The following is a 15074-nucleotide window of genomic DNA, read 5'->3' as shown; positions in this document are numbered from 1 at the left end:
AATGTCCTGGTAATGTATATATAAAGGATTTTGTTAGATAAACTTTTTGTTCCTTTTTTTAAACAAAATATGATTTAACTCTTAGTTTAAGTATCTCTTGAATGAATATCTCTTCTTTCGGGCATGGTGTGTGAATGCATAAGTAAATCCAAAATTCCTTCTCTGTATTGAGCCTTTGTTTAAGTCTGGGTGTTCTATCAGGGTGGAGAAAAATATTAAGATCAGGGTGTGGCCATAATAACCTTTCATACAAGCTTATACGTGTTAAGGAGTAAGGGTATGACTAGTCCCCCTCCACTTCCACACCCTGTGAGAAGCAGAAAACAAGGCTGAACTTGAGCTAGCTCCAGGGGCTTTCAGGCAACGAAGGTGAACATTGACAATGTCAGGAAAACATGTCAGTAATTTATTGTTTCAGTTACCATCTGCAGTCACTATGTCACCTTACACTGCAGCAGAGACCATCTGCAGCCCAGCCCTATCCGAGGACATTGGTTATTGATCTATTATTGCAGATATACTGTTTGAACTTTGCTGGACATAAACAAGGATAAATTCTACTTTCCTTTATTCCGAGAGACTCACTCTGACCTTTTTGTTGTCACTTTGATCTCATGCATAGACCTACTGTATACTGAAACGTTTTTTCCAAAATCTAACTTATTGCATTTATTTTGAAAAAAAAAACGAAGGAAAAGCAATAGCCAATTTTTGCATATTAATTATTTATTATATTCATAACTATGAGCATGGCAGGGCCTGTATGCTTTGCGCTCATCTCTTGCATTCTTTGTGCTCATCTCAGAAACCTGAGAGGTCTATTTATGGACAAGCAGTATTTATGATCATTGCTAGGTACCATACAGATTAAGAAGGCTGTTTTTTAATTAATTTTCTTTAAGTGGAACTAAACTCATTTCTCCTTGCTCCATTCCCAGCTTTTCACCCAATCCTTTTCTGGGTCCTGGTCTTTCCTTATTACTCAGGCCAGAATAAAATAACTCCTATGCATGCAGGAGTTCATTCTTTCCAGATGTGCCAGGATATGTGCTCTGGGTCCTGGTCTTTCCTTATTACTCAGGCCAGAATAAAATAACTCCTATGCATGCAGGAGTTCATTCTTTCCAGATGTGCCAGGATATGTGCAGGTGCACTTCAATATATGTTTTACAGGTTTAGTTCTGAATTGTGGCCCATACAGATGCTCTATAATTGTCATTTAAAACTCTTTAGTGATCATAAGTCATGGAGATATGAACAATCTCTGTACAGATGTACTGACATGCAGCCTGTTATGCTCTAAGGAGAGAAGGGAGAGAAAGAAGTGTCCCTTTGTAGGGAAACCAAAAATGCTCGCTGGAGTCATCGCATTGGTTATTGAGATTGGTCGATTACTAGTTTTTTACGAATAATAATCCTATTTTATACTAAAATCCAGCATCTGTAAGGAGCTTTAAAGTAAACCTGTTAGCACCTTTACTAAGTTTGCATCAGTAAACTCCAGCAAGTGAAGCCTGAAATTAAAAATAGTGAACTACATTTGAGGGTACCTTTGAAATAGATGTAAACCCTAACTGATGCATCCATGAGAGCTACTTCCTTTGAGAGAAGACGCAATAGAAGTGAAGAGAGGAGAGCACAGCAGGGTGCCACTTGTTCGTTCCTCTCGTCCCCTCTCTACAGAACGGTCCTGTATATACAGTCACTCTTTTGTCGCTGGAAGCTTGTTTCCTTAGAAGTACTTTGACTATATGAATCATCCATCATATCAGTATAATCATCAAACACTTACGGCTGGTTCACATGGGGGGGTTGCACTGCAGTACCAAATTGCAACCACTAGCCAGCCAAGAAGGCTTAATTGGGCTTTTGCAAATACCTAAAACATGCTTTATGGGGCAGTTTTCTAGTGTCTTGCACAGAAACTTGTACTTCCTAATGAAAAATTCAAAAATATTGTTTAAATGCTTAAAAAATGTAACAGGAGTTTGGAAAGCATTATAGTTCAGGTCTATAGCATTGGTTGAGAACTCTACTACCCAGGAGATGCTGCATGTAATAGTCCCACCTCAAAACTGATGGCTAAACACCTGCAAAACTACTTATCAACATCAACCTCTGCTTTGCATTGCCTGTCCACTGTAGGCAAGTAGTTCAAAGATACCCAAATGCATCAGATAATGGTATTGATTTTGTACAATTTTAGACATTTGATCTAAGAATTCAAATTTATGGAATAACAACAAATGTCCTTTGGACGAATGACCAGAAATCTCATTATATGAAGTTCTTTCTATTACATAGTAGACAGAATCAAGAGATAACTCTCCTGGTGAACTTCTGTAGCAGGTTCAGCTACCTATTAATATTATTATTATTATTATTATTATTATACATGATTTATATAGTCCCAACATACCTCGGTACCTATCTCGGTTTACTATGACAAGGAGTAAGTATGCTTTAAAAAACGTCCTCACTTACTTCTGTATCTACAGGCAATGAGGAGTAATACATCTTTAAAGTGTAAAACAAAATACTTAAACTTTTCTTTCAGTAGCTGATTCTGGGTCCTGGTCTTTCCTTATTACTCAGGCCAGAATAAAATAACTCCTATGCATGCAGGAGTTCATTCTTTCCAGATGTGCCAGGATATGTGCTCTAAATTTGTCATTTAAAACTCATTAGTGATCATAAGTCATTGGAGATATGAACAATCCCTGTACAGATGTACTGCTTGTCTAATGACATGCAGCCTGTTATGCTCTATGGAGAGAAGAGAGAGAAGGAAGTGTCACTAAACAGTGTTGTTGGACATCTGTTACTAGATTTTCACGAATAATCATCTTATTATATACTAAAATCTATAATCTGTACAGAGCTTTAAAGTAAACCTGTTAGCACCTTTACTAAGTTTGCTTGAGTAAACTCCAGCAAGTGAAGCCTGAAATTAAAAATAGTGAACTACATTTGAAATAGATGTAAACCCTAACTGATGCATCTATGAGAGTGACTGCTGATGAGAGAAGACGCAATAGAAGTGAAGAGAGGAGAGCACAGCAGGGTGCCACTTGTTCGTTCCTCTTGTCCCCTCTCTACAGAACAGAACGGTCCTGTATGTACAGTCACTCTTTTGTCGCTGGAAGCTTGTTTCCTTGTTTCCTTAGAAGTACTTTGACTATATGAATCATCATATCAGTATAATCATCAAACACTTATGGCTGGTTCACATGGGGGGGTTGCACTGCAGTACCAAATTTCAACCACTAGGCAGCCAAGAAGGCTTAATTGGGCTTTTGCAAACACCTAAAACATGCTTTATGGGGCAGTTTTCTAGTGTCTTGCACAGAAATTTGTACTTCCTAATGAAAAATTCAAAAATATTTTTTAAATGCTTAAAAAATGTAACAGGAGTTTGGAAAGCATTATAGTTCAGGTCTATAGCATTGGTTGAGAAGTCTACTACCCATGAGATGCTGCATGTATTAGCCCCACCTCAAAACTGATGGCTAAACACCTGCAAAACTATTTATCAACATCAACCTCTGCTTTGCATTGCCTGTCCACTGTAGGGAAGTAGTTCAAAGATACCCAAATGCATCAGGTAATGGTATTGATTTTGTACAATTTTAGACATTTGATCTAAGAATTCAAATTTATGGAAAAACAACAAATGTCCTCTGGACAAATGACCAGAAATCTCATTATATGAAGTTCTTTCTATTACATAGTAGACAGAATCAAGAGATAACTTCCCTGGTGACTTTCTGTAGCAGGTTCAGCTACCTAGTATTATTATTATTATACAGGATTTATATAGCCCCAACATATTACGCAGCGCTGTACTTCAAATAGGGGTTGCAAATACCAGACAGATACAGACAGTGACACAGGAGGAGAGAACCCTGCCCCGAAGAGCTTACAATCTAAGAGGAGGAGGAAGCAGCACACAATAAGAGGGGGGATATAGAATGGTGGGTAAATAGTGAGAGACAGAAGAAGACGGCAAGGTTGGCAAGTTTTAAAAGATGGGTTCTGAGTGTTCTTTTAAATGAGCAGACAGTAGAAGCAAGCCGAATAGGATGAGGAAGACCATTCCAGAGAGCGGGGGCAGTGCTAGAAAAGTCTTGGAGCCGTGCGTGTGATGAGGTTATGAGTGAGGAAGTCATTAGTAGGTCATTGGAGGAGCGGAGAGAACAGCTAGGGGAGTATTTTTTTTACCAGGTCAGAAAGGTAAGTGGGACAGGAACTGTGGGGGGATTTGAAGGCAAAGCACAGGAGCTTGAATTTGATTCTAAAGTGAAATGGAAGTCAATGAAGGGAACTACAAAGAGATGCAGCAGAAGAGGAGGGGAGGGAAGGATGGATGAGTCTGGCTGCAGCATTCATAATAGGTTGTAGAGGAGAGAGTCGGGTTAGTGGAATACCAGAGAGGAGGATGTTACAGTAGTCCAGGCGAGAGATAATAAGAGCATGTACAAGGAGTTTGGTGGTCTCTGATGACAGGTAGGGGTAGATTTTGTACCTATCTCGGTTTACTATGACAAGGAGTAAGTATGCTTTAAAACACGTCCTCACTTACTTCTGTATCTACAGGCAATGAGGAGTAATACATCTTTAAAGTGTAAAACAAAATACTTAAACTTTTCTTTCAGTAGCTGATCGTCCTCACTTACTTCTGTATCTACAGGCAATGAGGAGTAATACATCTTTAAAGTGTAAAACAAAATACTTAAACTTTTCTTTCAGTAGCTGATTTGCTTGCCATCCAGAAAAAAGTTATTTGGCAGTTTGCCTGCTTGCAAACTAAAACAAGCAGTTTGCAAACTAACAAGCAGAGAATGAGAGCGCTGAGAGATGATGTGAAGAACTCCACTGCTTCTAAACTTGCAAGAATATTTTTTCCACAGTGCTTGTAGCTACAGAGGTCAGTGGTTTACTCTCTAGGGGTCTGTAGAAGAAACCACTTAACCTTGCAATGGACACAGGAGATCAGTGGTCCCAGAAGTATCAATTTCTACAGAGACATTGGGGGGATTATTTTTCCTCATCAGAGTAGCATTGCATGGCACATACAAAGGAAAAGAGGTAACCTAATTTTCTTTGCAGGACACTGTTGTTTAAATTCAGCATATTTACAAAGCTCACTACTCTTCTTTGCAGATACGCTGGGGGCTTTTCATGCTTTTGAACTTTGAAGCAAGTAAAGTTTCATTCATATTTAAGAATAAAGAGAAAGGTGTGCCTAAAGGAGAGTCACATGACTTGTCAAAGTCATATAACTGGTCTCTGCTCCTATACATGAATGTCCATTGAAGCTGCAAACTCTCCCTAGGGCAGGGGGTCAGCAACCTTTACTATCAAAAGAGCCATTTTGCCTCCTCTTCCACTAAAGAAAAATAGTCTACGTCCTCACTTACTTCTGTATCTACAGGCAATGAGGAGTAATACATCTTTAAAGTGTAAAACAAAATACTTAAACTTTTCTTTCAGTAGCTGATTCGCTCCCCCTCCAGATAAAGTTATTTGGCAGTTTGCCTGCTTGCAAACACAGATAAAATGCACAAGCAGAGGATGAGAGCGCTGAGTGAAGAACTCCACTGCTTCTAAACTTGCATAATTAATTGTTCCACAGTGCTTGTAGCTACAGAGGTCATTGGTTTACTCTCTAATGGACACAGGAGATCAGTGGTCCCAGAAGTATCAATTTCTACAGAGACATTGGGGGGATTATTTTTCCTCATCAGAGTATCATTGCATGGCACATACAAAGGAAGAGGTAAGTTAACCTCATTTTCGTTGCAGTACACTGTTGTTTAAATTCAGCATATTTACAAAGCTCACTACTGTTTTTTGCAGATATGCTGGAGGCTTTTCATGCTTTTGAACTTTGAAGCAAGTAAAGTTTCATTCATATTTATGAATAAAAAGAAAGGGGTGCCTGAAGGAGAGTCACATGACTTGTCAAAGTCATATAACTGGTCTCTGCTCCTATACATGAGTGTCCATTGAAGCTGAAAACTCTCCCTAGGGCATTGCAGGATCCATCCTACAGCCTGCATTTTATGGAGCAAACACTGATGTTTTCAAAAGACAATGCAAATGGAGTCAGTGTGCACAAACTGCATAGCGTTTTAAGTTTTTAAAGGGTCACTCCATCCACATCCAAATCAGTTGTGGGTTTTTGGTGCTAGAATAAACCTTGCCATCTTATGTCTTTTAGGTTTGAACCACACTGGTGTGTGCTGGTGTAATATAGCATATGTACTAACCTTAGCTGGCACTCTCTGCAAGTGCTACCCCAAACCCGGAGTGTTTTCTTTAGTGGGGATGTCAAGTGCTTGCTCCTGTGCTTCTTTAAAGCTGAGTTCTAGCTAGAGTTAATGCTTGTGCGGTAACACGCTGGTCTACATTAATGTAGTTCATCCTTTGGAGACTACAGTTTCTCCACCTAGCCATGAGACTAGCATTTAGTTGTGGTTTATATCAGTGGTGCCCAACCTTTTTTTTATCTGGGGGCCGCTGGTGACATTGAGATAAAACTCATGGGCCACAATGGAATAAAAAACATTAAAGATGTTTAAAACTAGAATAATTTTAATTTAAATGAAATTAAATTGAAAAGTTTCTATTTACCTTAACATACATGCACCAAATAAAAGAATTGACCATTTGATGCTCATTTTTTTAATGTAAGATACAAAACTAAATCCATCTTACAGTGCTGGCCAGTCATATATTACTCCACCTTCACCATTCCTGTGCCAGAGAGCAGAAACTATACCATACAATGCATTCTGTCAGTTTTAGGGGTCCACCAACCTTCTTTGTACCCCAAAATCTCTGCAATGGATACTGCAGTTCATGTGACAGATAGCCAAGGGGTACATGTTCTTACTACTACAACTTCAGGTCCCCCCATTCCTGAGAAATAAGGGTTCACAGAAGGTAAGTGGCCAGATACGTGACAGGGTAGCATGGCATAATAGCTATATTTTTTATCTCGGCGCCGCAGCAATAAAATTATAGGGGGAGTTAGCCACAAGAGTGGCTTCTCCTACATTTTAATATACCTAAGGCTCCCCTTTCAGGAGAAATTGGGGTTCAAAGAACAATAAAGCGGACATTTATATGTGACAGGCACACTGGTATGGTAGAAGTGATGAATTTTAGTGTGGGGCAGGGGGGGGGCACAAGAGTCCCCCATTTATCCTACATTTTACTTTCTCTACTGTTAAAGAGACATTGGGGTTCACAGAAGGTAAATGGAAAGTTATGTGTGACAAGATAGCACGGTATGACAGGTATAGTTTTTCGTATCTTGTTATGACGCCATATTGATGTAAGTTTAGGAGGTTACAGTTAAATTTTGTTTTTTTTTGGGAGTAAGGGGATAGCTATGTGTGACAGGGTAGCATGATATGATGGGTATATCATTTTATTGGGGAAGGGGAGCAGGAAAGGGGATTGCTAATGGCTTCCACATTTCCAGTTGCCAACATACCTCTGTTCCAGAGAAATTGGGGTTCACAGAAGGTAGGTTTCAAGTTATGTGTAACAGGCACCCCACCAGCCGCTCAGTTCTTCGGATTTTACTCCAGGCGGCAGTGTCTCCCCCTAGGCAGGTTTCCATGGCACGAGGAAGGGGTAACCACACTGAAACCTCACTGCCAGTGTGAATGCAGTCTTGATGTTTAATGAACGAGCCAGTATATTCACAGTACCCTAATGCTCTTTGCCCTTAACTAACAAACTCAATTTGGGGACCCTGGCCTTGTATTTATCCCCCTTAATGTGAAAATTTATGCCTGATTGTTATTAGGATGCTTGTGACCCCATATCTGGCAACTTGTTATGTGTAGGGGCATGACATTTGGTTTAGTACCAGCTCTCAGGGTTGGCTGTGTACCCTTATAAATTTCACGTTTTTATGACACGGGGTGTAGGTGGTGTGAAGGTTTTGTTGCCCCACTCTCAGGGAACTCACACTGAGCATGCTCAGGAAGCTCCCTCTCCAGGCAGCACAATCCTATAGAGAAACATAGGAGATGTGCACTCCCCATGCCCCGCAAGACAATGAGCAGAGGGCCGGATCTGTCAGCTCAGGGGGCTGGATGTGGCCCGCTGGCTGTAGGTTGGGCACCCTTGGTTTAGATGATCTCAAAAGCCAAGCTGACTCTCTGGTGCAGAATCAATCAATGACATTGAAAACTAATGGACTTAGTTAGTTTTAATGGGCTGTAATACATCATGACAGTAACATAAGTAATCCCAGTGAAAACCCTGTTGAGCTTTAAAACTTTAATACCTGAATAGCTAGGAAAAAATAAAAGTGGACAGTAAATGTCCCAAACGTCCAGCCTAGTGCTGACCCATAGAAATGATTGCCCAGGCAATTTTTTAAATTTGTTTCTAAGAAATGCTGAAATGTAATAATAATTACCAGTATTGATATTATTTTAAGTGTATTTGATTCCAAGAAAATAAAATGATGTATTTCAGATAACTAGTTATTTACATCTGGTGGCTTTTTGTCTACCCAGGATAAGAACCAAGATAGGATTACTGAACACCTTCTCCTCTTCTCTTCTCAGTTATATAGTGGGAAAGTGTTCTGTAGTCCTAGATATTTCCTGGTGATATTGGATATGTTGGTAGGGAAAATGCTGGCTGTTGAACTCTGTTTAGCCAGTTTATAAATGGTATTCCTTATGGCACTTCTGCTATTTTAGCAGGGGAGGAATAAGCACATTGCCATAGATTGCTGCTTTCCTGAACTCTCCATATTGTATTGCAGTAACCACTCTTTGGTCATAACGCCCCTGTACTCCACTTAGGTCAGATGATATTGAAAAAGCAATATATATATATAGTATTACTTTCCTCTTCCTGTGTCATTGTTTGTATTTGTCTGTCATTTCCAACCCCTATTTACATTGCTATGTAATATGTTTGTGCTTTATAACTAAAGTTTATAAAAAGTCATTTATTAGATGATCTTCTGTGAAATTTTATCTTTGGGCTCTATTTACGAAAGAGGGAATCTGACATTCCCTCAAAACTTTTCCATGTGGGAATATTTCAGGTTTATGTGTTTCAATGGCATACCTTTTTGCAGAGGGTATATTACATCTGTTTGCACTCTAAGCTATGCAATCCCTCATTGCTCATTGCAGGATACCAGGATGTAGGATGTGTGGTAGTTATATTTTACTGATTCGGCCAATCAAGATGATTAAATACCTAACTCCAGGAAGAAGATGGGGTGAAAATGGTGGTGCCTGCCCTAGAGCCAGGTAAGCACAATTACAAAAAATTGCAATCAGGTAGGTCAGGGTATTTAATGCAGAAGGGACATCACCTGTCCATTCTTCAAAAAAGAAGCATTTTTTATAGTTAATCTAAATTTTTTCATTATACCTATTTAAAGTGAAACTGAGCTCTGGAGGCTGTGCTAAAAAATGCTGATCTATTCCCCATTACAAACTTACTAAGGTATTTTCTTTCTCTGTGTGGCATCAGCCATCCGGGCAAATGGAGGTCAGTGAGCATTACAGTGGTGACAAGAACTGCAATGCTTTTTTTTAGAACGAATGTCAGACAAAAGAAAACATTTTTAGGGTGTTACTTAGAAACAATTAATATTTCCTACAGCATTCATACTATAATAGCTCTTGCAACTGCAGTATTTGAATCAATGGATTCCCGATAGATAGATAGACGGCACAGTGGCTAGAATACTTACCTTTGCAGCACTGGGGCCCCAGGTATGAATCTTGGCTTGGACACTATCTGCATGAAATTTTATGCCTTTCTAACGTTTGTTTGGGTGTTCTCCTATACCCCAAGAACATGCAGGCAGGTTAATTAGATTGGCTCGTAATTGACCATTGACTAGTAAAAACTTATGACTATGGTAGGAACATTCGATTGTGAGCCCCTCCAAGGGAAAGTTAGTGACATGACTATTGGCTTTTGTAATATGTCTGCGCTATGTAAATACAAGGTTATAATTGCTAAACATACGATGCTAGAAGATGATAACAATTTAATGTAGTCATTAGGAAACCTTATTAGGTTTTAGGACTAATCATTTTAAGTTTGCCTTTAAAACACGTTAATAAATCACTCAAGCAAAATCATGAATCTGGTCACGTCAGAAGCTGTAGCATATCATTAGCTGTCCCAGGTGTAAGCAGCTTTGCGGTGACATTCTTTAGTGATTTATGCAGGACAGTGACAATCAACTTGTAAAAAATCTTCCCCCTTACTTATGACATTAGAGAAAGTTCTTTCTCCAGCTGAAGCATTTGTTTTGAACCTGTAGGTCTTTAATGTTTTACTTCTGTAAAGTTTTATTTAATATCACTTAACACTTTAGGATATTATATTTGCTGGTAAGCTGGCATAGCCTGTTGCCACCTTTGGCTTTTGCAGAGCTGATCTGTGGAAGGGTTAACAGTCTACAGGGCGGAGGTACATCAACAGGTCCAGTGACGACATGGGATGATACAGTTTCCATTCTCTGTCTTTGATACAATTTTGTTTTTTACCTGCAGGACTTCTCACACCCTAGACACTCCGCAGAGGAGATTCAGGACACCATGATGAAGCAAGGCCCTATTGCATGGGCACAGGTATGGACAAATACATAATGAGCCTGTGTTTGGCATAGAAGGGGTTAATCACCTGCTAGGACTAGTAATTGGGCAACTTTAGGTAGCTAGCTGCCAAAGAAAGTATTAGAATAGCTTTTAGAGAGTGTTAGTATATAGTAATATGTGGGCAGGGTGTATCTCCTAATTGCATGTATCTACATAAAAAACACAGATAGCAAAGTAATAAGGTAATTGCAATGGGTTACGGGGCACTCTGATGTAGCTTGAATGTTCGTTAGTACTGCAGCAGTATGTTTAGTAGATTTGTAGGTAATTATCACACAGTCTAAGATAACCGCATATGAGTATTAAAGATATTATGGAGAATGTCGGTGTTCTTTGGACTCACAAGCATTATAGAAAAATACTGAATAAGTTCCATGTTAGTGTTTTTCTATGCAAGTTTTATTAATAGAACTTCAGTATAAATTTACAGAATATGATACAAATTTTACATGGCTGTAACATAAAAAGGTGTAATGATCTACAGGTATACAGTCAGGCACAGTATCCGAAAAAAAAGTCTATATGAAATATAGATGCATCCATAGGATTATTTATCATCCCCCTTCCCATCATTCTACATATTAGACAAGACAGTACAAGAGCTAATTGAGCTTCAGACATTCAGTGAGTGATAAAAGCACGGATCTATGCTTACACATCAAGGTTAGGATCCAAAACTTTTATTAGTATTTATGTCGAGGGAATTAAAGGGTCAAGCCACCATAAGGTGATAATTTAGTCGTAGGTGGAGTTTGGTCAATGAGTCAGCTCCTTGCTTCTTATGTCTTGGACACTCCAATACTGGGATTTCCCTGCCACCGTTTTTTGATTTTTTCCCGTCCATCATGGAGTTTTGGACTTTCCTGCTATTTTTTGCATGTTTCAGCTTTTCACCTGTTGCTTTCTCCATAATACAATATAAATGGAATGCCCAACAGGGAGAGTGGGCACTGCTAATAATGGTCACAGCAGGAGTGCAGACCCAGCAGAGATCTCACCAGTCAAGATATAGGAACCCCTCATGTAGCAAATTATTTATTATCAGTCTTGGTAGAATGGCTTTTTTTTTTTTTTACAAAAGTAACTTAAATAATTTTTTACACTAAAACGGACTAAAATGGCTTTATGGGATTCTGGTGGGGCAAATAGGGCTAAGCTACACAGGCAGTTTTATTCTCAGCCTACTCAGAAAGTCCTGGCATCCAGTTCACCTGGTATACATTGATGTCCTACTAATGAGCTGATTTCTAGCAAGAAGCTGCATTGCTAAAAAAGTTTAAAATTACCCGTGAAGTTTAGCCCTGACACGTTGTGCTCCACTGGGTGTGGAACTGCAATGATTGCTCTGTGTATTCTGGGTGATATGCCCATGCTATCAACATAGGCAATAGTAACAAAATGATAAAGAAAATTATTGCCTTGCTTTGTTTTATGACAGCATGCAGTCATTTTCCTTATAAGTTTCTAAAAGGAGGGAAGTTGGGGTAATGGGTAACTTCAACAATTTAATGCTGGTAAAGTAGGCAAAAGTATTGGTGTGGTGGAAATCACATTCATTGTAGTGTTCCTGACTCCTAAAATGTCTGGTTCCATTGGTCTACTTCTCCATCAGTTTTCCTTGAATGTTAGAACCTCTTAGATTGCTTGATCATTTTCAGAGGAGATGGAAGCTCATGCCAGGTATACTGAAATCTGTTAAAATTTTGTCTTTCAAGTTGGCATAATGGGTACAATCACAGAAATATAAAGCTGGTAAAAGGCCAAGGGTTTAAATCATTTGGAAAGACCACACCTTTATATAGTTATTATTATTATTATTATTAAACAGGATTTATATAGCGCCAACATATTACGCAGCGCTGTACATTAAATAGAGATTGCAAATGACAGACTAATACAGACAGTGATACAGGAGGAGAGGACCCTGCCCCGAAGAGCTTACAATCTAGTAGGTGGGGGAATTTCACACACAATAGGATAGTTGCCTATTTACCTGGCATTATTACCACTTAGTAATATCATGAGACATTGGCTTATCTTTGACCATCGATACTTAATCAGCCAAGATCAAATGAAATCTGTTGCACACAATACAAGGGCTGCACATTTTTTTATTAGCCACTAAGCTATTATTGCTCACTAAGTGTTAAGTGGAGAGTTCCTTCAGAAAGAACTGTAGCCAGAACATTGCCAGTTTGAGCAAAAAATCAGGTCACAACTATTTATATAGAAATAACCTGGGCCTTGTCTATGTAGAAGACCTTTTCAATGTCCTGGGATATTTGCTAAAGAATATTATTGTCAAGCAGAAAACTAATTGGCTTGGGTGAATAATTCAATACAATTATCATAATTGTATAGTGGTCATATGGGCCAGTACCTACCTCCTTCCTCCATAGAGTAAACAGGTGGCCCAATGTTGATGGGTATGGAAAGATCTTTGGATGGTCCTATCATGCCAACACTGCTATGCAATAGCTATAGCCAACTTTAGCTTCACTTTAGATAATTAGATTATATTCTATTAGATATTTTGGTACACAACCTGCTTCTATATTGAAGTTAAATGTTTACTGTGGGTTGAATAGAATTTAGCTGCCATTGCATGCATGGTATGTGACCAAGAAGAAAAGTACAAAGGTGCACGTACATTCAGAATAGACACGTTCAAGGGGCAGATAAAGAATTCGATAAGACCTTTGCTGTGCTTTTGGTCACTGCTTGACTCTTAACTAAACATTATATCTGACGCTGCTAGAACTACTTTCCAGTTTATTAAAAGTTCTCTGCTTAAATATATAGACAGCCTTTTTTTTGTACAACTTTATTTTTATCCCATATAAGAAGTCTCAGACAATTTCACCCACACAGCCATGCTAACAAATGGACCAAAGGGCAATTGTCCCAGGTCTACCAAGGAATAAAACCCAAAAATATATTTTTGTAATGTACCAATAACCAATATCCTAGGCCCATTGCAAATGTCCTGCAATGGAGGGAAATTCTTATTTTACAGAGAATATTCTAATTTTCTATACAGGTGTTTATATAATATTCTAGTAAACTATATGAAAGCTTATTAGAGTTAACAGGGTGTGTATGTGCAATATCAGGTTGTGTTCACCCACAGTCTCTGACTGTAACACTACCTACTATTATTGTTGCAAATCTGTTTACAAGAAAAAGCATTTGAATATTGTATAAAATTGCTACAATTTTGTGTAAAAATATATTGACACAAAATATTGACCAATGTAGTCTATATTACTTGCTACAGGTCTCAATTTTTTTAGCTATTGCAATAAACATTCTAAAAACTGTGTATGAGACAGTGCTAAGAAGGATAAGTGCACAGGAGATCTGCATGTAGCAATGCACACTTCAAGTAATTCATATTCAAACATGATAAATTCAAAAATAATCAAGAAATATATAAATATAGAATGCCACACAACTGCAAGCCTACAATGCGATAAGTAAGCAAGTGTGTGCTCTATTTGCAGAATCAGAATAACTCAACCAGTGTGTACAAGCCCTTGAAGTGCATTAATCCATGAATTTAGAAATACTTTCTAACTCATTAAAATTATAGGCAAGCTAAGTAAGCTTCTTGAGAAAATGTCTACATGTATAAAAAAGAATTAAAAAAAAAATGACGTCTGTACACATCTGTAAAACTCAGCTTACATGCCACTGGCAACACATAAAAGAGAGCATTTATCCTCAAGTGCTGCTCCAACATGTATTAGTTCTTTATAATCTGCAATCATTTTTCTGTTTACCGATTTGTTTTCAACATTTATTTTACACTAAGCATAAATTAAAGTGTAGACATTGCCAATTTTTTTTTTCATTTTCAGAGTAGGGAGGAGTTAAAAAATCTGTTTTGACTTGTCCATGTATCATTAGTATTGGGGAAACATCCCTTTATTTCCTATCTCAGGGATGCAAAAGGAAATGGAAAGTTAGGAGAATTCTGTTCTCAGTTGTTCCCTGAACAGGTGTCCCTTTTAGAAGATTTCCTCTTACATTTTGTTCTGGGGACAACTCTGAGATTTAGGTTTTTGACTCAGGACAAACAAAGGTAAAGTATAACAATAAAAACTCAACAAGGAGTGTAACCCTAACTAAAAAAAAAGGTTTTGCCTAGTGACAAGTATAGAAAATATCAGCTGATCTAGCACAAAAAGCAAACTACTACTACTATTACAAAATAACAAATGAAAAAAAAAATGCAAAAAATCTATTGGTAAGTTAAAATAAATATTAGGAATTGAAGCCCATCTCCCTGAAAGCATCCTTACTCCCCCACCCTGCTCACCTATGTCAAACCATGTCTACCATCCAGATCCATTGCCAATGCCATTTTTCGGTGTAGAGACTAATAATTAAGCTCTGCAGATATGGGGG

The 15074-nt window shown here is 38.3% G+C and overlaps 2 protein-coding genes across 2 annotated transcripts in view; both read left to right on the top strand.

Annotated features, from left to right (window-relative positions):
- The window catches only part of MRPL23 (mitochondrial ribosomal protein L23), a 706510-nt gene that overhangs the window by 446913 nt on the left and 244523 nt on the right, over positions 1-15074 (top strand). The window lies entirely within an intron of this gene.
- Positions 10560-15074, top strand: part of PKP3 (plakophilin 3) — a 63973-nt gene continuing 59458 nt past the window's right edge. The window contains exon 1 of the mRNA XM_072421743.1: positions 10560-10637. Within this exon, the coding sequence (XP_072277844.1) occupies positions 10605-10637 (33 nt within the window). The 5' untranslated portion in view covers positions 10560-10604. The remainder of the gene's footprint in view (positions 10638-15074) is intronic.

This window comes from Pyxicephalus adspersus, chromosome 9, assembly GCF_032062135.1.
Source record: "Pyxicephalus adspersus chromosome 9, UCB_Pads_2.0, whole genome shotgun sequence".
Taxonomy (NCBI): domain Eukaryota; kingdom Metazoa; phylum Chordata; class Amphibia; order Anura; family Pyxicephalidae; genus Pyxicephalus; species Pyxicephalus adspersus.
Note: the sequence above shows the minus strand (reverse complement) of the source record. Positions and strands in the feature narration are given on the sequence as shown.